The sequence below is a fragment of the Erpetoichthys calabaricus genome, chromosome 9 (assembly GCF_900747795.2).
Source record: "Erpetoichthys calabaricus chromosome 9, fErpCal1.3, whole genome shotgun sequence".
Taxonomy (NCBI): domain Eukaryota; kingdom Metazoa; phylum Chordata; class Cladistia; order Polypteriformes; family Polypteridae; genus Erpetoichthys; species Erpetoichthys calabaricus.
This window is the reverse complement of record NC_041402.2, coordinates 81,250,309-81,273,996: the sequence shown is the minus strand read 5'-3', so window position 1 is coordinate 81,273,996 and position 23,688 is coordinate 81,250,309. Positions and strand designations below refer to the sequence as shown.

The following is a 23,688-nucleotide window of genomic DNA, read 5'->3' as shown; positions in this document are numbered from 1 at the left end:
GACCGGTATCTGCTCCTTTGGGCAAGGAGGAACAGGATGAGCACTGAAAGAGCCCTACAAAATGACCTCCAGCAGGCCACTGGTGTGAATGTCTCTGACCAAATAATCAGAAACAGACTTCTTGAGGGTGGCCTAATGGCCCGATGTCCTCTAATGGCCCGATGTCCTCTAGTGGGCCCTGTGCTCACTGCCCGGCACGGTGGAGCTCAATTGACATTTGCCATAGAATACCAGAATTGACAGATCCAGCCCTGGCGTCCTGTGCTTTTCACAGATGAGAGCAGGTTCACCCTGAGGACATGTGACAGGCATGAAAGGGTCAGGAGAAGCCGTGGAGAATGTTATGCTGCTTGTAACATCGTTCAGCATTACCGGTTTGGTGGTGGGTCAGTGATGGTCTGAGGAGGCATATCCGTGGAGGGATTCATGAACCTCTACAGGCTAGACAACGGCACCTTGACTGCCATTGGGTATCGGGATGAAATCCTTGGATCCATTGTCAGACCCTATGCTGGTGCAGTGGGTCCTGGGTTCCTCCTGGTGCATGACAATACCCGACGTCATGTTGCAAGAGTATGCAGGCAGTTCTTGGAGGATGAAGGAATTGATACCATTGACTGTCCCCCACTCTCACCTGACCGAAATCCAATAGAACACCTCTGGGACATCATGTTTTGGTCAATCTGACGCCGCCAGGTTGCACCTCAGACTGTCAAGGAGCTCAGTGATGCCCTGGTCCAGACCTGGAAGGAGATCCCCCAGGACACCATCCATCGTCTCATTAGGGCCATGCCCCAACATTGTCAGGCATGCATACAAGCATGTGGGGGCCATACAAAATACTGAGCACGATTTTGAGTTGCTGCAATGAAAGTTCAGCAAAATGGACCAGCCTGGTGCATCACTTTTTCACTTTGATTTCCAGGGTGTCTTTGAATTCAACCCTCTGTAGGTTGATAATTTTCATTTCCATCAAACGATGTGGCATCCTTTCAACCCTAACACATTACTCTATATCAGTAGAGATATTCAGCAGGATGTTTTTCCCCTACAAGGACATGAAGCCAGAGTTAACCGTAAAACCCTCTGGTATTGCTTCTGCCTTGAGCTCTCAGAAGCCTAAAGTGCTACGTCTCTAACGCATTTCCCATATTAACATATTAAAGTAGAATCTAGAGATTACATCCTTTTTAATCAGGAGGTCATGTAAAGTCTTTTCTTGGATTTTCTTTTCCCTTTAGGAGTGTATTGTACATCCTTGGTATCTCTCATTTCTACATTTTCACATAAGACATTGCCTATGACCCTCTAGCAACTTTAGAAAGAATACGCTTCACATGTATTCTCTTACTGTCAGTGGGGTTCTGTCACTTCCTAGAATGTTCGATGAGGAATTCTATCCTACCTTAGGTTAGATTTAAATGCTTGATTTTCTGTTTTTATCCCATTTTCAGATGTTTGTCACATAGGCCACACACTAAAAGTGAACATACCAAGCCACCATATCCCCAGTGAAAGTCTTTGTCTCCTCCTAGGGAATTCCCAGGTGCTCACAGGCCAGCAATGAAATGTAATCCTTCTAGCAAGTTGTGGGTCTGCAACTGGTTTTCCAGGCCACCAGGTTCATAAAAGAGAATAAGAGGCCTAGTTTCCTGTTCCTGGCAAGTTTCACTTTAATTTATTTTGCATCATGGGAGCTCCTGTATTTACAGTAGCTTTTGGATTGTTCCTTACCTATTCTTTCCTCACAGATCAGTTTGCCATTGATAATAGTATTGGGAACACACAGCCCCACACAGAAAACATATGAATCATCGAAGTACACAATCCTATGCACCATGCCAAGGTAACTGTATGAATGCTTTTCTAAAAATTATACAGGGAGGCAAAAGGTAATGACAAAATATCAACATATGTATGAAAGGACAGATGATTATTAAAAAAAAACACACTTGTGCCAAGGAGATTTAACATAGTATTCTTTATTTTGTAAGGCACATATCGTACATAATTGTTATTAAAAGGCGCTATAGCAAATAAGCAGACTGCCCATCTTTTAGGTATAGTGTTCTTACATTTTGTAGATAAAAACATACCATCCATGTCAATATTATTTTATTTACCTGACACTTTTTTAAAACTGTAACTTACAAATCACATGAGAAAAGTACAATTATTTCCATATTTCTAAAACTGGAGTAATGCAGGTTTATAATTTACGTGGAATGCTTTGTTCCACTAGGCTACGCTGCCTGTGTCTTCATAAACAGTAGAAGTTGAACGGTATGTACTTTAAATTAACAGTTTTATGTTTACGTCATATGCCACATTCAAGTAATAATCAAATATTTATACCAAATCTTTATAATTTTTTGATTAATGCATAATGCACTGCTTTTACAAACTTAATTACAGTGACAAAGGAGTGATAAACATTTAAATGAGTTCACAAAGGCCTACAGTTTACAGCCTATCCACCAATGTCCACAAACCCACCAACAGCTTTGATTCATTTATAATTGGTGTGTGATTAGTTATACTTATAGTTATAGTTATACTGTCTGCAGACTCAAATCCTGCAAAAGCTTGGTGTATAGTTGTAGGACATGAGCAGATTCCCCAGTGCCTCCATTGTTTTTTCTCCTGTTTCCTCCTACATCCCTAACATGTGTGAGTGTGTAGGTGACTTTGTGATGGTCCAGAGTTGGTTTCTTTTTTTATCTGATGCTGCCAAGAATGTTATGTTACATTATTGTTTACTTTTTATAGTACAGTTTACATAATATTTCTATTACATATATTTTATTAGTTATGTAATGATTGCTGTAATATACAGTAATCCCTCGCTATATCGCACTTCGCCTTTCGCGGCTTCACTCCATCGCGGATTTTATATGTAAGCATATTTAAATATATATCGCAGATTTTTTGCTGGTTCACAGATTTCTGCGGACAATGGGTCTTTTAATTTCTGGTACATGCTTCCTCAGTTGGTTTGCCCAGTTGATTTCATACAAGGGACGCTATTGGCAGATGGCTGAGAAGCTACCCAGCTTACTTTTCTCTCTCTCTTGCGCTGACTTTCTCTGATCCTGACGTAGGGGGATTGAGCAGGGGGGCTGTTCGCACACCTAGACGATACGGATGCTCGTCTAAAAATGCTGAAAGATTATCTTCACGTTGCTATCTTTTGTGCAGCTGCTTCCTGAAACGACATGCTGCACGGAGCTTCGCATACTTATAAGCTCGAAGGGCACGTATTGATTTTTGATTGAAAAACAAACTCTGTCTCTCTCTATCTCTCTCTCTCTCTCTCTCTCTGTCTGCTCCTGACGGAGGGGGTGTGAGCTGCCGCCTTCAACAGCTTTGTGCTGCGGTGCTTCGCATACTTAAAAGCCAAACAGCCCTATTGATTTGTTTGCTTTTCTCTATCTCTGTGACAGTCACTGCTCCTGACACGCACTCCTTTGAAGAGGAAGATATGTTTGCATTCTTTTAATTGTGATACTGAACTGTCATCTCTGTCTTGTCATGGAGCACAGTTTAAACTTTTGAAAAAGAGACAAATGTTTGTTTGCAGTGTTTGAATAATGTTCCTGTCTCTCTACAACCTCCTGTGTTTCTGCGCAAATCTGTGACCCAAGCATGACAATATAAAAATAACCATATAAACATATGGTTTCTACTTCGCGGATTTTCTTATTTCGCGGGTGGCTCTGGAACGCATCCCCCGCGATGGAGGAGGGATTACTGTACTGTATTTAAAGTTTGTTGGTAAAAATCTATTTAAATATTAAAATGTTATAAAAATCCAGATTCTTTTACACACCTGAAAATATGTTAATAAGCTTACTTTGTATTTACACATAAATATTTTTTTTAGAAAACCATATAGTTACATCTGTTGAGGTATTATGTCAATTTAAACATGTAAAGAAAAGCGAAAACTTTAGAGGTAGGTTGATCAATATGCTTTTACTGTTTATCGTAGCAAATGATGCTCTTAGGTTTTTATATATTACAAGAACAAAGCATGGAGGTACAGTATATGAAAAATACAGCTGTGTCTCTCAAAATGTTTCTAAGACTGAAGAGAAAGAGGTATGAATTCTTTCACTGGAGTGACTTTTCATGCGACTTTCAGTTTGTTTGTGAAAGCTTTTGTTAAATGAAGCTGGAGGCACACTACACAGCTTCAAGTTGGAGAGGAGTTGACAACTGTAGTTGTTGATCTCATCAGATTACATGACTACAAAATCTCTGAGTATGACAAATTACATGATTGTGTGACAACTTTATGGCACAGTTTCACATTTCCAAAGTATAACAAGCTCTCCCCTTTTTCTGACAGTTAATGATGGTCTGACTGACAGAGCTGATGCTGTATGAATGCATTACAGGTATGGCAAGTTCAGCAACAATCTCCGCATTTTTTTTTATTTTTTCCATTCTGTCATGGCATGCAAAACATGACACATCAGGCAACAAGCTTGTCTTCTGTATGTGAGGTACATAACACTCCCATTCCTTAATTCTCATCGCTGCATTAGATGTTTTGTACTTCTGGCTCATTGTTTCTCAGCTCTCACACACACAGAGCTCACCCCTATGACTTATGACAAAATCCGACTTTTTAGATCAAGGACAAGTTTCAGATTGGTTGGATTGAGCTGCTGGGTATATCAGGCTACACAACTGCGTGTAATGACTGCCTTTGACTTGCAAAGATTATGCAAATGAAATCTGCGACTGAAAATCGCTGGAATAATGTGACAATGCCTTGAGCTTGTGTCATCTGTACAAACACTGCCATAACATGTAGACAATCATTAAACATACGAGGAGACCATTCATCCCATCACAGCTTTTCAGTGTCTCTTCATTTGACAACAGCAAGACCTCAACACCCTCAGGATATTTTTATGTATTTGTATGTTATATACTGTATTTACTAACTGATACACTAAAGAAACAAACATTGTACATAATACAAGGCTTATACAAAGTCTTCACAGTTTTAATTTCAGCAGCAAGGGTGCAATATACATCATATTAGTAGAAAAGGAAGCCAGTGGCACTAAGAAATAGTAATTTGTATGTGAGAATATTCTTCAAGGTGGAGCAATTAGTGAGCAGATGCAGATTTTGAATCTTCTCACTAAAAACCAAGATGTAGTTTGGACTATATTCATTGAATATATAATCTTTGCGACTTACGTTTTTTTAATTTGTGTATTTTCTTTTAGAATATAAGCCGCTTTTTATCTTCAGTTCACATAGGCATATTATATAGTACTTAAAATTAGAATATGATCATTAAGCCTGATCCTTATTTAAGTTGTGTCCTGATCTCAAGTTGAAAAGCATTCATTCCTAAAAGACTGCAAACATATAAACATTATATATGCATATTATATATTTTCTCTGTTGCTAATTTCAATAAATTAATATTCTTAAAAATACATTTCTGTAATTGCTTTAAGCAATAGAAAAAAACATTTGGCTTTCTGAATTGCTAATTTGTATATTATAATAATAAAACATTTATGATAAATTTGGATTTTTAAAGAGCAAATCATCTTGCACTCTGTATTATAAATGACAAATTTAAAGATTTTACCTAATTTACATAAGAATAACTAATTTCTTGAAACAAAAGCTTACAAAGCAAATAAACTCTGTAAAGAAAAATAGAAGGAAAAAATTTGAAATCCTGCTGTCAAAAAATCCACACTTTCCCATGTTTGTATGTCGTTTCCTTAAGGTAACCAGGTCTCTTTACCCAACTGCCTGGCATCTTAAACCTCAGCCGGTGTGACAAAGTGCGAGATGAGGGAGTCTGCCATCCAGTCAACCTCATCATTTCATTTTATGAACTCTGGTGAAGATCATGCCATTCTTAATAACTACTAAAAAACTTTGACAAAGTTTCAGATTTAGACAAAAAACAGAAAATCAAGGAATCCAAATAAATAAATAATCAATCCTTGTTCTCTCCATATTCATTTTCATGGTTATACCTGAGTAAAGTACAGCATTTCTGCACAGAATTTCTGAAATGACCCACAAGAGGGCGTCATCAGCCTGAAGAATTCCTGGGAATAAAAATGCCATGTAAATCCAGATGGACATCAGCATTAATGGAAGCTCTAGCGATTTCTTGGAAAGTCTTTGCGTTAAGGATTAGCATGAATGGAGGTTTACTTGGGTTTGAAGAAACAATTGAGGACAAAATAATACCTGAAAAAAAAAAATCACAAACTTTCCATTTGAAGAGTCATTAAACACTATATAAATAAATATGTGAAAATAAAATGTACTGCTCATATGTAAAACATTGAAATGATTCAACTGTGAACACAGCACTTGTGGCAGGCAGCCGGGGCCCATGCCCAGACTGGATGCCCCTGCAGCATATCTTCCGGGGAAGCAAGGATGGGCAACCCAGCATCTCCCCCTGGACACTAGATGGCAGCCTCCATGGGTTGCAGTGGTGCCTCAGACTCCCCCAGGGCTTCATGGGGGTTGGAGTTTTGTGCAGCCCTGTTGGGTTCTGCAGGCGCCACCAGGGGGTGCTGCAGCTGGGACTCCTGAGCACGTCTGGGCAGCATATTCGCCATACCCCGAAGAGTGCAGGCGGATGTTGGCAATCAAGCACCTGGAGCACTCCTGGGTGCCCAATAAAAGGAGCCAGCAACCACCACTCAGCGGCCAGAGTCGGATGGAGGAGGACGAGGTTGCCTGGGAGGAGTGGTGGTGCAGGAGAAAAAGTGTGTGGTGTACTTGGTGCTTTTGGGACTGTGTTGTGCCTGTGGGGATTACGGGGAAGACACGCCCCACAGGTGAAGAAAATAAAAAGTTTATTTATTTTATACGTGTGCCTCCAGTGTGAATCTGTGTCGGGTCGGGGGCATATATAGCGCCTTGTTACACACTATATTCTCAAACTGGCTTAATACATTCAGAGTACAGAGTACCACGCAGAAAAACTCAAACCCAACTGCTATCTTTGTGTTATCAGTAGATTACAAAAACCAAATATTAAATAATAATATATTGTGATGATGTAAGTACACTCCTGAAAAGGAATGCATTTTATGCTATGTGACAATGTATAAATCTGATCTTCTGTTCAGTGTTTTCAATTAATTACAATGAACCTATCTGACAAAATTGACTTGTCACAAAAGGAAAGATTGTAAATACAGAAATAGGTCATTTGCCCTTTAAGCCCTTTTTGTAAAACTTTATAGACAGACTAAGGTAGATTTAAGAGTGTATTTAGTACATTCATGACTTAAAACTAGACATAAATAAAATTATTACTCTATACTATACATACAAATATGAGGTATGCTTTATCCTCCTTCATCTACCTAACAACATACCATCATCTTCTTCTTTTGCGTCTGGTGCAGGTACAAAAACTGGCTCTGCTGGCCAGCAGTCGTCTTCAGACCATTCAACAATCTGTTTTGTCATTGCATCCACTTTTGCGATCTATAATAATAAAACACAAAGAACCAGAGTGATCAGTGAGTCAAACAAAAATACTTAATTTAGTGTTTCACCAAACAGCAAAACGGGGAAAAAATATTACGACTGCAACTATAATAATAATAATACATTTTATTCATATTGTACACTTGAAGAAATAAGTTACTGTACCCAAATTTGTCTCACAATAAATAAATTTATAAAAAAACAATAAAGAAAATAGTAAAAACATGAAAAAAACAAACTCAAGATATTAATAAAAATTAAAGGTCTAAGGTCTAAGAATATTTATCATTCGCCATGAATTGACAAATGAACAGTGATAAAGATGTGTTCTTTTAAACGTAACCAATTTTATGGGTACTCTAACAGACTGTGGAACCTTCTTTTCCATATGTAGAGATTTGCAGAGCATAAAGCGCAGCCCCCCCCATAGTGCACAGGTTCTTCACTGTAACGACCAAGGTGGCAGATTACCCGGACCAGAGAGAAGCTACAGGTTTGTGTGTTTTGAGTAGGCTCTAGAGACATACAATGGCAGTAGCTTTAATACATGTATAGAAAATAAAGGGTCCGGAAAATAAATCCTCTCTTTTTCATAGGCAGTCAGTATCATGCAAACCTGCAAAAACAGACTTAACAATAGATAGAATATGACAGTGTAAACCATCTTCTATACAAGACAAAGGAATTGAATTTCCACTAATAGTAACATAGATAATTGACATATTTTTTATCTGGCAATGAGTATCCATGTGAAATTACTTCAGAATCATTGCTGTTCAACTGCAGGTGTCACTTATCTACCTCTGAATGTCATCTAAGCATTGAGTGTCTTGAGACCGTGTTCTATGAGCACTGGGGGAAGACTTAATATAAATCAGTGTGTCATCAACATAGCAGTGAACCAACACTTAAGATTTTGCCCAAATGGTAACAAACAGATAAAAAATTGGATCAGTTCAAGAACTGTGACCCCTAAGGACCTCCAGAAGACAAAAGGCAAAAGTATGATTTTTGTTTTGTTAGGGCAAAATATCACAGTTACACCCATCTTACATAGTAAAATGAAAAACACTCCAAAAATCTATCAGAAACATCCATGATCTACCAGGCACTGAAGTAACTGTCATGATCAACAGAATCAAAGCAGCATTTAGAGCTAATAAAATGAGAAGGCATAAAGACATCCTGCCATAAGGAATGCTCAGAAAAAGATGGGAACACTCTGTATAACACATTATAGTGTCTAAAAAAAGATTAAAGCTGCAGAGCAAACATTTTCTCAGGCACTTTAGATAAATAAGAAACTTCAGAACTGGGACATAATTAGACATCACTACATGTAAAGTAACTGGATACTTTGCCATAATGAAAATACTGATTACAGATTAATAAACTGCAGGTAGAAAGCAACTACTCTGTATCCTAATAACAATAACTAAGTGCATATGCCAATACAGAGGTGCAGTATTTAAAAAGATTAAAATATAAAATCTTTCAGACAATTTAATCAAATTCAATTTAAGTTCTTATGTCTTGAAACCAATAACAGAAAATATTCTTGCCTTTGTTGGAACCGGCCTCCACTCTACTCTTGTGCAATAGAAGTATCTGTATTTTTTCCCATTGTAATCATAGTTAATTCTGGGTAGCTCCACTCCTGTTAAAATGCAAAGAAGCATCCATAAACAGTCATATTTGGCTTATGAAAACTTAAAGGATCACTGCAGCAATTGCACTGAAAAACAAAGATTTTGTCACAGAATAACTCAGGGGGTGGCACGGTGACGCAGTGGGTAGCGCTGCTGCCTCGCAGTTAGGAGACTCAGGTTCGCTTCCCAGGTCCTTCCTGCGTGGGGTTTGCATGTTCTCCCTGTGTCTGCGTGGGTTTCCTCCGGGTGCTCCGGTTTCCTCCCACAGTCCAAAGACATGCAGGTTAGGTGGATTGGCGATCCTAATTGTGTTTGGTGTGTGTGTGTGTGTGTGTGTGTATGCCCAGTGGTGGGCTGGCGCCCTGCCCGGGGTTTCCTTTCCTGCCTTGCACCCTGTGTTGGCTGGGATTGGCTCCTGCAGACCCCTGTGACCCTGTAGTTAGGATATAGCGGGTTGGATAATGGATGGATGGGGAACTCAGGGGAACTTTTAATGATGACTTCAGAAATATGTATACTGAGAATTTTTCTATCATCCATATTTTTTGAGTTACAGTATGTCTTTTTTAGGCCATTTATTTTGTACATACATATCTATTAAGGTGTATAGTTTTTTTTTTAAGTTACATTCAGGATTGAATATTTTGTTTTTTGCTTTTTCTAAACATTTTATAACTTTATACATTAAGCTTGGAGTTCTGAAGAATTTTGTTACAGCAATTGATCAAAACAGACTTGGATTCACATACGTAAGAAAGAAATATCCTGAATTTACTGATGCCAAGATCAAAGATAGAATTTTTGTTAAGACCTCATATTAAGAAATTGATTCAAGATGAGAAATTCGATGTTAAGTTGAAACAAGCTGAAAAAGGTACATGAAAAGAACTTCTTGGGGAATCAAAGACAAACTACAGAGGAAATTGTGGAAGAGCAAGTGAAGAATCCATGTCATATCTATTATTTATTTATTTATTTTGAGGAGCAAAGTTTTATTGTAGCCATATTCAAAGAAAAAGCAGTTAACAAAGGAAAATAATAAGTTGTCTTTTATTAAACATTTAACAGGAATTTAGTGACTGCTAAAAAATGTTTTTTCTTTCTACAGTGCCAACTATTCCATGGTTTCTCTTCTGTTAAGTTCACTATGTCAACAGGATACAGCGAACTGATAAGGAGCAGTAAGGAGGTAACCAGAAGTGCCCAGTAATAGGAGCAATCTGCCCTTTGTCAAGAATGCACTGGAACATGTAGGGGTGCTGAATAGTTCAGTACTGAAAAGTAATGATAATTTTACAAAATTCAAGTTAATAAACCTTACCGACCAACTGAGTACCAGATACTGTAGCATTTGCTAGGCATATTTCATGATTTCTACACTGTAAATTATAATTATTCATGATATATTTTCTAAATATGATGATGTAAATAAAACAGCCTGCTGTTATCTTTCCTTGCACAGTTGGCATTGTTTGCTTTCTTTATTGTTTCAGGATAAACAGTTTTATACTGTACCTTCACAAATCACTTCTGGGAGGCAAAACACAGTATCTTCTTTCTTTTTAATTGCAGTTGCAGTAGTCGATTTTAGTCGGACCAGATTACTGCCAATCTCTGTGCCCTGAAGAATGACAGCTTTATGTAAGTCTATTTAACTTAAAAGCCAAATATATTATCAAAATAAAGCATCTGAAGAAACCATCTGCTCCTATTATAAGATTTGTTTGGGTTAATTTAGAAAAGTAAAAAAGCAACTAGATCAGGAACAAACTGACAGTTGTCCAAGTATTTTCTAATAAACTAAAATGTATATTAATACAGGGAAAATGAGTCTTAGATTGAGGAAAACAGAGAAGAAAATAATGGCTTAAAGGTTAAATATAAAATAAAGCAATGAGGAAATTATTAACACACTTGCCTTTTCTGAGAACAGCGGGACGACAAACCTCTGACAGAAGGGTTTTGAAGATAGTTTGTTCTTCTGCTCAAAGTCATATGAATCCTGTTGTACATTTACCAGGTAGAACATATCATACAGACTGTTATCCTTGTACGTGATTACATCAAAAATAACGTGATTTTCTTCTTCATAAGCATTGATGTGATGATATAATACTAGTGGTTCAGTATAGAACTTTGTATGCACGGGCCTCCCTGTCTTCCTGTCAATCAAGTGAATTAATGTCTGTAAAAGAAATAAGAAGAAGTAAATATTGTTTTATTTTGTAAGTTTGCTTTTATTCTCCACCTTTTACTCTTTTTATTGAGTACTTTGTCATTACATGTATTGGTTTGACAACACAAAATGTTTCGCAGGAAACCAGTGAACAAAAATCAACTGTTTGGTAGAGATACAGTACTGTATGTATATTCATTCATCCGTTCATTTTCTGAACCCACTGGAGCAAGGAGCTGGAGCTTATCCTGGCAGCAAGGCAGGCACAAATGCATAGATACATAACATTAGACATCTGCTCCATATTTATAGGAAAACTACCACATACTGCAAAATTAATAAGTTAACAGAGGATGCTTTTTTATTATAATAATAAAAAATATTCTGTGCATATCCACTCATTCATAATGCATACCCAACTTATTATACTTTAGGGTTGTCTATTCTGGCAGCATTAGGCATAAGCCAAGGCACACTGAAGCACTCACACAACCATACTCGGATATATCAAAGGTAGGGGAAAACCTAGAGTAAATGGGGAAAAAAACAACACAGCCATAAGTGAACATGCTAACTCTAAAGGGCCAGAATACAAACCAAGTCTCTTGGAGCTGTACGTTAGCAGTGGTAATAATGCTTCCACCAAAAATAATACATACAATAAGCAATAAACAAAATATTTGAAAATTCAATATGAGAGTCATCAAATTGTAGGATAAACTCACATTTTTACACAGTGTAAATTATTTTTTTGAATCCCACTTAATCAAATTCAGGATGTAATGCAAGACAGGAACTCTGGATGCCAGTACATTGCAAGGCACATTCACTCAAGCAATCTGCCCATTTTCTTATGTTGCTAAGTCTAGTAAAGATTTTTCAACTTCATGTCAATATTACGCAATGAAGATAGGGATGTTACTGATAAACTCATGTTATATACAGTACATGCACTTTAAGGATTTAAACTGAATAATCCTAATAATTATACATTTATATAAAAATTTGTGTTAGGAAATTTAATGGCCTTCCTAAATTGTATTGCACTGGCTAGTACAATTTTACTCAGAAACATGCTGATCCTTTACATATATACATGAAGGCAGTTTAAGGTAAATGTAGCGAAAAGTGCTAAATATACTGCAGCTCAAATTAAAGGAATTTTGAGCAATACAGTGATTAAATCTGATGCAAACTGCATAATACTATACTATTAATAATAATAATAATTGAAAAAGCAAGATATCTACAATACAATGCACTACGGCATTCAAAACAAGCATGGTGCTTGTGGGATTGGACAGTAGCACTAGGAAAGGAAAAATGATGACTAGTGGTCACAGAAAATCACATACAGCAAGTGTGTACAATAACAGAACAAAAGACGTTGCCAGTCTTATGCCTTCAGCAGCTAAGAAACTATCTTTAACTAGGCCACATTTAATCCAGAGACACTGTCATCAGCCACACAGAAAAAACATTTATCCAAAGGCTGAAAATCAGGTTAGCTACATACAAAAAAACTTGCACTCACAACTGACTTCTGGACTGTACTAACAACCAAGAATTATATTGTCCCACATTGAGATGAAGACTGACTGACAGAGGAAACTGGTGGTATATTATACACATCAAGCTTTCTGTAGCCATACATATAGAAGACAGCTGTTTTATTTTTCAACCAGGGTTCCTCCCCTGGCTGGTGTTCAAATTCCTTTTTTATGTCCTTTTTGAACATTTTTGGTTCTTTTGTTAATGATAACAGTGTTACTGGTGTTAATTATTTGCATTATTCGGTTTCGTATTAGTTTTGTGATATTATTTAACTATTATATGTCTAAGCCATTTTTGTTATGTTCCGTGTTTCTTGAGGGTGGTTCCCCAAGAGGTTAGGCCACCTGCCTATCACCATCAAGAGGCTGCCCTCAGCCCCACAAAGTCTGAGAAAGCAAGCAGTCACTTTCAGTTCATTAAAAGCAGTGGGTATTGTGAAATTGTTAGCTTTTGATTTTCTTTGTGCTTTTGTAATTTTCTGGATTTCGAACTATTTTTTTGACTTTTGTTTTTGTATTTTTGTATTGGGATATTGTTTACTTTAGGATTGCATATTTCAGGTAACTCCTTTTTCCATTTGTGCTCCATGGAGCTTCACTATTACCAAGAGCATTTTAGTGACAATAAATCTTTTCACTTATAAGATTCAGCCTTTGTCCTCTCATTACTACCTGGGGTTTGTCAGTTTTCTCCCATCTAGTGGGCATTTAGAGATATTTTTCAGACTCTTGCTTGTGGCTATGAAGCTGGCTTACCGCTCCAATATAGATCTGGAGAACACCAGGTAGAGTAGGTGTGTGTGTTCATGATAATACAATGTATAAAATTTTGTGGCATCCAGTTCACTGGCCCTTGTAACCAGGGGCTTTGGTACCAAGTTTCACTTGTACACTTCAAGTTGCTGCTAGTGACCAATTTAACATGTATCTTTAACTTTGTAGAGTAGCTAAACAAACATGCCTGGGATATTGATTACATTACATGTAACTTATCTGCTGTGCATAGTTAAACAAGCAGGCCTAGGGTATTACATTATTAATTTAATATTAACAGCTGAATAATTATTAAAATGTCATTTACATTCATAGTGTGCAGTAAACCAGTGTAATAGTGATCATATCCTCAAAAAAGCTATATGTAATGTACTGTTTCTTTAGTTAGTAAGACCTATTTGATTAATATTGTATTGCTCTAGTACTGTTCTTTTGAGTTAATGCAAACTTTTTGTGTATTTCATGATTTGATCACAATTTCATGTTAAGAGGCAGGATCTAATGCAAGAAGAGCTACATGTTGGCCTTCTTTTTACATAGTGACAAGATTTCAAAATCAAAATCTGTCTCCACTCATTGATACACCATAAAAAGGCATCCCTGTCATTCTATCTGTATAGCAGCAGTACATTAATTTGATCTTTACCAAACATACAGTAACAATCACTTAACCCAGTTGGGGTCCCAAATGTTTATCTTTCTCCTAGCTGTTTTTTCTACAACACATGGAAAAGTTTAAACAAAGTTTTTTATAAGCTTAAATCTAAAATGTAAAAAAAAATAATAAGGGATCATTAATCATATCAATCCATCCATTTTCTAACCTGCCTAACCCAGCTTTAGGGTAACAAAGACTTAACCTGGTAGCATTTGGCACAAGGCGAGAAGTAACTTTGGACCAAGCACCAGTTCACTCCAGGACACACTCATATAAACAACCACACTCACACCTGAAAGTCTGATGTGGAGTCAACAATAAACCCAGTATAAATGTTTTGGGATGTGAATGGAAACCCAGGAGATCCAAACAAATACTCCTAGAGAAATGGGAACAACATGGCAACTCCATTCATACGCTCACCAGGCTGGAGTGTCTTGGATCTGTGAGAGAGAAGCACTCATCAGTATGCCACCATGCTCATTACTAATATATGAAAGAAAAATATTGTAGCTATAACATATTTTATCAATTAATACTATCTCTGTGAAGTGCTTAGGAAATGTTTAAGATGGACTGAGTTCTATAATTGTTTCTAGTTTAGCATGAAGTTAGAAACATTCTATGATGAGTTTCCCCTAAACTGAGAAACTTGAATCAAAAAATTGATGGATAAGAAACTACATTTATTGTGAATAATGAGAAGTTTAATTTGAAATCTTACAATATCATCAGCATCAAACTTGAGGCAACTAGCCCAGTTTACTCCTCGATAGTAGGCTGTGGCTAGCCTCAAGATGTCCAGTTTGAATGGCTGCTCAATAAAAATGATGTAATTGTCTGTCATGCCAAAGCTATGATAATAGCTTGGGCTGAGTGCAGAGCGGCAGGGAATTGAGCACACAATATCCAGGCTCTTCAAACATGAAGTCTTTCTCATCTCACTTTCTAGGGAATAAAAACAAAAGTAGTAACAGTTTTGGTTACATGGAAGCAGATTAAAAATAATAAAATAATAATAATATTCTCATGTTCAGTCATTAGGGCAGCAAACTATCCTCTGAAGCACTAGGCATAAGGCAGGAACCAACATTATAGGACAGTACAATCCATTATGCCAACATGGGAAAATGTACAGTTTTCAGAGACCCTAACATGTACCTCTTTGGGTTGAGGAAAGCAGAGTATCCTGATAAAACCCATACTGTCAGGGAGAAAAAATGCTAATTCCACAGTTATTAAGTGTAGGATTTAAAACCAAGAGATTAGGCTCTTGCAGTGCTAACCATTATGCATTAGTCTGATAATTATTAATTATAAAATTGTAAATGGCATTTTATACCTGGTGTAGTTGAAGGAATCCTGAAGATGGTGTATTTGGGTTTTCTAAAATCAACAATGCAGGTGCCCATGTTATAGGCATTCCCCTCGTCATCATAATGTGGATGCGATGTTGCCAAGTTTACAGCAACATACTTTCGGTAATCCAGCTGAAAAAAACAACAACAATGAGAATACATGAAATAAATACAAAGGTAGGAACAAAAGCAAAGTTATGCAAAGTGAGGTTTACACTGCTTATTTACAGGAAATGCAGGAAATCAAAGTCATGATTTTCACAGAAAATCAATTAAATCCTTTGCAAATATTATTTGTATTGGATTTTTACAACTTTTGGAATAATGTTTAAATAATTCTGTATGTAACAACTATCTTAGTAAGCAGTATGGAAATGTATAGGCTACAAATGTACTGCTGTAAGTAAATGAAGTATAACTGAGTTGTCAGAATCATTACTGATGATAAGTATGTTTCTAATATACGTAGGTACAAATATGTAAATAATATAAAAATATTATCTTTTCTTATTTAATAATGGGAATGTTTCACAAGTGAGATCAGCAAAAATGTTTCAGTTACAATGTGAGCTACATTATTTGAAAGCTTCATCCTCCTACTAAAAAGGTTACATGAATGAAGCATATGAATTTAACAATAGCCACCTTGAAGACAGTAAAGACTGAGCTCAGTAAGTTCTTCTGGAAGATGCCAAACAACAGAACAACCCATATTAATACACTTGTTTCAAAGAAAACAACTGCACTTGAAGTTGAAAAATGTGCTTATTCAGATATCTTGAACAAACCGTAGAGAAGCACACAGTACTTGCCTTCTGTAATGTTTCAAGACTGTTGGGGTCAATTTTCTGGAAGTAGTTAGTCTCTGTAGTAGCGTAAAAATCTTTTCCATACTTTGCGAAATTAATTAGACAATTATCAGTGAAGTCGGGAATGGTGTGTGAAATATAAGAAAATACCCTAAAAATAAAATCATAGCCACAAGTAAATATATATGTTAAGATGCATAGCTGTGTTAGCACACTAGAACATATTATATTTAAGTTAGAATAGGAAATTGGTTATCAAGTAGTTAAAATAAGTGTAATGCCTTATTTTGGAACAAAAAATAGGGGGCACGTTTTATTTTCTCCTCTATTATGATTATTTTATTGAAATACAGTTTCCATGAACAGATTACTTATGAAAGCATTATTGTTCACATATTGTTTACTATTCAACCTTTCAAACAAAGTAAAGCATTTGCCAAATATCTCTTTAATTAAGTGTGGTTAATATTTATAATGCAGACAGTAAAAATGCTGGTTTCAAAACTTCCAATTAATCATACTGAAATGTTTCCCATCTGAGGTGCAAATATGTCTCCCAGAACATCTTTCATCTTTCCCACTGTCTATTACCAAGCCCTTCCTCAGCTTCATTCAATTCAAGTTTTTGTTGGTTTACCACTGAAATGAGTGACTAAGGCTATTCAGATTGCAGTCACAAAAGTGTGGAACAAAACAGGAAGAAGAGAGAAAAAAATTATTAGGAGGGATTATCTAATGTTGTTATGCCAGGGCTCATGCAGGTGCAAGTATACTGTTTACAGTATGTGTATGATTTGCCTCTGAAAATCTAAAGACAGAGGCACCCTGGACATTAGAGGGTGGCTCACTTAGCTTCCGCTAGGAATACCAAATCATCCTCATAGGGAAGGAGAGAGGCCTTTGTGGACTCAGAAACAGCTAATTGACTTCAAGGTTGACACAGGGTTGGAGAACAAGAACTGAGCTGGCCTTTTGAGTAATGAAGCAGCTGCAGGGTTTCTCAGGAAATGTGGTCTTCTTGGTATGGCTTATGGCTCACGGGTGCTGTGAAACTAGGAGCTGCTAGACCTAACTGTAGTCTGTTGTCCATGTTGTGTAGTAGTGCTGCCCCTAATGCCTGAAATAGAACTGGGGCTTGCCTTGAAAGTTAGTCTGCGAAAGGATTTAAACCTGTTATTTTGTTGATTCCTGTACATGAGAAACATTAAATGTTTCAGATGACAGATGTCACGTGATAGGGGTTTACCCCAAAGTCTTGTAAAGCTGAACAGGAGTGCAGTGCATGCTGAGAAAGCTGGAAGGTGAAACAGAATAGAATGTTTTGCTTGCTTAGCTGTGAGTCCCAGAGAAAAGAACTTTGAGCTGTGTGGGGGAAATGTTTTATCCCTCTTATTAGTGCCATCAGTTGGTGTCAAATCCATAGCAAAAAAAGGATGTGAGAACTCCAACAGCCTTCACAGGCCAGGCTTCCTATGCCTTCCTGGATTAGGCCTCACTCAGTAAGCTTAACTCCTAACCCCACAGGCACGCTACAAAAGACTCAAGGGATAGACGCTTCAAAAATGAACGTAAATATCACAAATATCAAAAGTGCCACTCAAAGAAAGGAAACTGTAAAACCTTTTGGTTGAAGAAACCAAACTAATAATCATTATAAATAAAAAAATATTTATTATAAAAGCAAAAAATGCCACAAAGGCTCAAAAAGAAGCAAAAATAGTTGCTTAAAAAGACAATCCACAACACACAAGTCCCAATACATGATCTGTAAGAGTAAACCAGTAATGCAGCAAAAAAAAAAATCCAGAAATTCCAAACAAGAAACACAATACTCATAATAACTCCTATAGACCTTCAATGGACCATGTCTGAGCTTTCCTCTGGCTTTGACCTAAATAACCGGAGGGAGGGCTCGGACATGGTGATTTCAGGGTGGCCCCACCCCTTGAGGTTCCACCCACATGAAACATAAGTAAATTTAAAGTGACAGTACATAATTATAAACATAACAGAAAATATATAAAAATACAACTAAAAACAACTTCTAAACAAAAAAACAAAACACACGTAATAACATAACAGTTAGTGTTAAAGATGTTCTTTAATGTTTTCAGGTTTATAACATGTACATTCTTTCAGTGTGTTTGCTTAACTGTAAAATGTCAGCATGAGAAAGTGGGCCAGGTTGTTTTGGGCAACAGGAAAGGGGGTGACCAGCTGTCTTTTGTTTCTCTCTCTCTATCTTTGTTTGGATTGAGAACACATACACTGTAATTGCCATTGGAAGTACTCACTAGTGACACTGGAAGGATGCAACTGTTCTTTTAAATCATTTACAACCCCAGCCAGCAACCCTTGCAGTAGGTTTAACATTCTGTTATACTTTTGTTTTTTCTCAATACTGGTAGGTCCTCAGGAAAGTTCCCTCAATTGCTTCTCTTTATAGTGCATCTGCAAATCCAGGATGGTAATTAATTAAGTCAGTATTAAGCTGACATGTTATCATTTAATCTGGTTTAGTTGGTACTATTGACTCCTTTTACTCAAATTTCTACTGTCTCTTTGATTGCTCATGTATTTTGTGTTTCCAGCGATTTATTCAAAATGTAGTCCTGCGTTTCATGTTTAAATCTAAAAACTGCATGAGCAGTTCACTTCCTTTTTATGCAGTAATGAAGTTTAAAAAAAAAATTCTTGACTTTATTTTCACACAAGTGAAATGAACAAGTTTTTGCACTGAACGAACAACAGTTTACACATTGGACTCTTGGAACTATTCCTGGTCAAAAAGAGCTATTCACTCTTCTTGCAAGGTCATTATTAAAATCCACAAACAGGATTTTTTATTTCACTTGCCCCTCTCATCATTACTATATAGAAGATGAGAATGAGAGGAGGATGAGCTCCATCCACTCCTTTCAGCACGGGCCCCGCACTCCCTTCACTTTCCTGACCATGTGCTTCCTCTCCCATTAGCATTGGCTCCTTTTGAATTCTGCCTTTACTTTCACTTTTGTTTCCTTTATTTTAACCTCCAGTCTTTTTTGTCTGTCTTTCTTCCATACTCTCTTCCCTATCCATGTCCAGGCTCCTTTAGTAGATGATTTGGGCACAGGTGGTGCAATTGCGGACCCTTAAACACTAACAGGGAAATTGGCAAGAATGTGGAATCTGCACACAATTACATGGCGTGCTAACTTCCCTATCATCACTCTGAAGCTGCTCTTGCATGCTTCCATGAGCACCTGCACCTGGTCAGAGTATGAGTAGACTGTTTTTATTTATTAAAAATTGTGTATCGCTACAGACCTACAACGTATCTCACAAAATCCATTGTGGCAGGACACATTTCAAAGATTATCCAAAACTTGGGCAGCCCTAAAATACAGACAAAATAACTTTTTTTCACTGGAAAGCAAATTACAGTGGAGAATAGAGAAGTTATTGTTAGTGAGATAGCAGGTATTATTATTCTTCAAGAACAGTTAGACGTGATCAAAAGTAACAGAGACACAGACAGGCATGGACACAAGTGCAGGTACAACACACTTTTATTTTCTTTTTGATGTGGGAAGAGTTTCCCCTTGCTTCCCACCCTTCCAGCACAGCTCTTCACTACAGAACCCCAAATTCTTTTCTTCCTTCCTCCTTTACACACCGCTACTCCTCTTCCGCAAGCTTCATCCTCTTCCACCCGATTCTGGCCTCTGGGGTAGTGGCTACTGATCCATTTTATAAGGCACCCGGAAGTGCTCCAGGTGCTCGTTGACTAGCTTCCAGCAGCACTTCCAGGTGTGGTGGAAGTTGTGCAACACAGGGCTCCAACCAAGTCCAAGCACCCACTGGCGGTGGCCACGGGCCCCAGCAGGGTAAAGCTTTCAAGCCCCAAACCCGTGGCCGTACAGCAAGCCAGGGCAGCTACCCTCTAGTGTCCCGGGGAAGGTAATGCCCAGAATACAGTCTCTCCTCTGGTCCTGCTACAGGTTTGTCCCGGCTGGGCAAGGATTCCGGCCATCCATCACAATATGTACATATGTACTGTATATTATATATACTGTATGTTTTTTATGATTTACATTATTTTTGATGGTTCCAAATAATTTATTTGCATACTCATACTTTTCTCATCATTAACAATCTGTATAATGTGTGCAGGTGCTGCATTCATTTTATAATAAACACCAACATACTGTAGTATGTATTGTATTTGCAGTCAGTGTTCTTAACAGCTTCTTGAATGCTTTATGTTCAATGGAACAGACAGGTACTTTGCAGGTCCAGTGCAAGGGAACGTCTTCAAGAGGGTAGTTGAAATTCTGAGGAGGGCGGTGATATTTTGGTGGGAACAGATCCATTGTAACTACCCAGCAAAACTTTACCTTTACATTCAATCACAATTAACAGTGAAGTAACATTTCCCCATTAATGTCTGGCAAATTACATAGATCTTTATTTCATTATGAGATATTTTATAAGTGGGCAGCACTGTGTTGCAGTGTTAGTGCTGTTGCCTCGTAATAAGGAAATGAGGGTTTGCGTTCTGAATTGCCTGGGAATCTAATATAGTTGCAGGGGTTACTACTTCCTGGCAGGGTCTTTCTTTTTGCACTGGAATCACAATATGCATCTTCAGTAGGCACTGCCTATGTCACCCTGCATGCCCCTAGTCCACTCATCAAAGTATCCATTAAGGCATGAAGTACCTCTAAATGTTCAATCAAATTAAGCATAAAAATCTAAGATCCCAAATAAGCCTAGTCAACATGCAAAGAAACAAAAAATGAATTAACTGCTTAACTATCTATGCAAAAGGGAAAAAAATAAAGTTATTTAAGTAGGGAATAAAAAGAAACCTAAAAAGTGACAGAGATAAAAAAAATTCTTACTTTGAGAATATATTTTTGCAAGGATCTGGATAGGCCATGGTTCCAAATTCAGATACCACTATTCTATTGGCCTGCATGTTTTTTGTAAAAGTTTCACTCCTGAGGTATTTGCTTCTGTAATAAACTTCACCTGTAAAACAGAATGTGATTCTTACAGATCAGCTGCTATTGGTTTGGAATACTTCATTCTCAATAAATACTCTATTCCTCATATTAATAGATCTCAAACAAAAAAAGTCAAATACTACAGTAATAAATGACCAAATACTATATATTGCAGACTTATCTTATCGTAGTATATTTTTGTTAACAGTTTTCATTCTATGACTAAAAAGATACTGGGATCCTACCAGTTATGTGTGATTACTTCATTACATTATCCATAAAGTAGAATTATTGTACACTTTTATGTAATGTGTTTAAAAAATGGGCAGCACAGTGACTAAGTGGTTAATGCTAGTCCCTCACAGTCACACCTATTGTTAACTGATACAAATCACTGGTCACTATCTATATGGAGGTGGAATGTTTTACCTCATGTCTGCACAAGTTTTTTGCTACATCTCAAAATGTTAATTGGTAAATCAAAACTGGTCTCTGTGAGTGAGCGTGTGTGTGTTTTAATGGCCTTTCTGTCTTGCATCAGATGTTGCCAGGCTTTGCTTTGGCTCCCTAAAACTGAATTAAGTGGGTTGAGTAAATGAATGGATGTTTAATAAATGTTGACACAGTTGCTTGTGCTGATGTCTCAGCATCCTGGGTTCAAACCTCATTTTAAGTTGTTGTCTATAGAGTTTGTATTTTCTCCACTTGTCAGCTTCTACCTTTGCCAGCGTAGGTTTTTTTTTTTCTGTGTATTCCTGTTTTTCACCAAAAACCTAAAGATACACAAATTGGGTTGATTGCTGATTCAGAATTGGACCAGGTGTTTATATGATTGAGTCTTGCAATGGACTTGTGACCAGTTCTGAAATGGTTCCTGCCTTGCACCAATTCCTGCTGGGAAAAACTCCAACTCACCATGACCCTGACTTAGATTAAATGGGTTACAAAAGTTTGCAAAAAATGTCAGGCAAAAATAGTTTTATACTATATGTGGATTTTATACTTATAAAGCACAACATCAATGTTAAAACAACCAGAGAAACCACAATTTGCACCTATAGTGCAAAGCATAACGAAAAGTTTAAATAAATACAAAGTGTCTCTCCAATTTTTTTGGACTAGCTTCCCAAAGACGTTTGTAAAACAACATTTTTTCATCTCTGATTACATCACTGTCTTATGATTTTTATGTCTAACAGGATTACCAGTGTAGAACAGCCACTCAATAAGCTGCACTTTGACTTCTTCATTAGAAGAAGGTAGGATGCGCCTCTGTCAAATGGTTTTGGTTTTAAATGTCTGTCTCTCTCTGCTTTTATGATCGATTTCTGCTGTTCCTCGTTATCATATTGCCTAGACCAGTGGCCTGCCTAATTTACTGAGAAGTATCCAGCTGCAGTCAGGACAGTTTTAGGACTCCGACAGATCCAAGCACTTCAGACATTATGAGGCTTGGAACCCTTTTGTAATCATGCCAGAAACACAGTGTTTATTTTTACCTCCTGTGTAACTGTGCAATTTAATAATTCACTAATTGGATTCAGTGGACACTTTTAATGCTATGTGTTGCTTTACCTAGAAAATTGATTCATTTTATTTTTTCACACAAAAAAGCTGACTTCTGAAAGCACATACACACACACACACACACGCACACACACACACACACACTCACATATATACATATGTGACCTATATATATATATATATATCTTATATATATTTCTGTTCTGGTTCATCCTGCTTCCACTTCAAAACCGGTCCTGCCGACACGGCAATTCTCGATTCCTATTCATCCTCTTCTATGTCATGCACTATACTGGCCCGCTGAGGGTAATACATCCAACAAGTACTCAAGGTGCTGCCACAACGGTAAAGTAGCTTTACCACCCTTGCGGGAGCCACCTGTGTCTTTACAACAGCTTCTTACACAGCAAACACCAGAAGCTAAAAATTATCGTGAACGCATTTAAGAATACAACTCTTCTCTAGCGTTTGCTTCCATGGGTGCACAGATAACTCAACCTCCTGACCACGGACCATACTGTTTTAAAATACATGGGCAAATTTATCACCAAATCTCTCCAGGATATGGACAGTTGTATGTTTATGACACAGCGCAAGCTACTAAAGTACGCTTACAAAATAAAGCAAATTCTGCATGCAGCAAAAATGTACTTCTCCAGGTAGATTCCATGCTCAAAACCATCAACCCCT

The 23,688-nt window shown here is 37.3% G+C and overlaps 1 protein-coding gene across 1 annotated transcript in view; it reads right to left on the bottom strand.

The window, feature by feature from the left end:
• Positions 1 to 1,966: 1,966 nt before the first annotated feature.
• Positions 1,967 to 23,688, bottom strand: part of bco1l (beta-carotene oxygenase 1, like) — a 34,345-nt gene continuing 12,623 nt past the window's right edge. The window contains exons 3-11 of the mRNA XM_028809809.2: positions 21,367 to 21,496; positions 16,484 to 16,631; positions 15,656 to 15,803; positions 15,038 to 15,261; positions 11,071 to 11,337; positions 10,668 to 10,773; positions 9,066 to 9,160; positions 7,389 to 7,500; positions 1,967 to 6,240 (exon numbers count right to left, since the gene is read on the bottom strand). Of these exons, the coding sequence (XP_028665642.1) occupies positions 6,080 to 6,240; positions 7,389 to 7,500; positions 9,066 to 9,160; positions 10,668 to 10,773; positions 11,071 to 11,337; positions 15,038 to 15,261; positions 15,656 to 15,803; positions 16,484 to 16,631; positions 21,367 to 21,496 (1,391 nt within the window). The 3' untranslated portion in view covers positions 1,967 to 6,079. The remainder of the gene's footprint in view (positions 6,241 to 7,388; positions 7,501 to 9,065; positions 9,161 to 10,667; positions 10,774 to 11,070; positions 11,338 to 15,037; positions 15,262 to 15,655; positions 15,804 to 16,483; positions 16,632 to 21,366; positions 21,497 to 23,688) is intronic.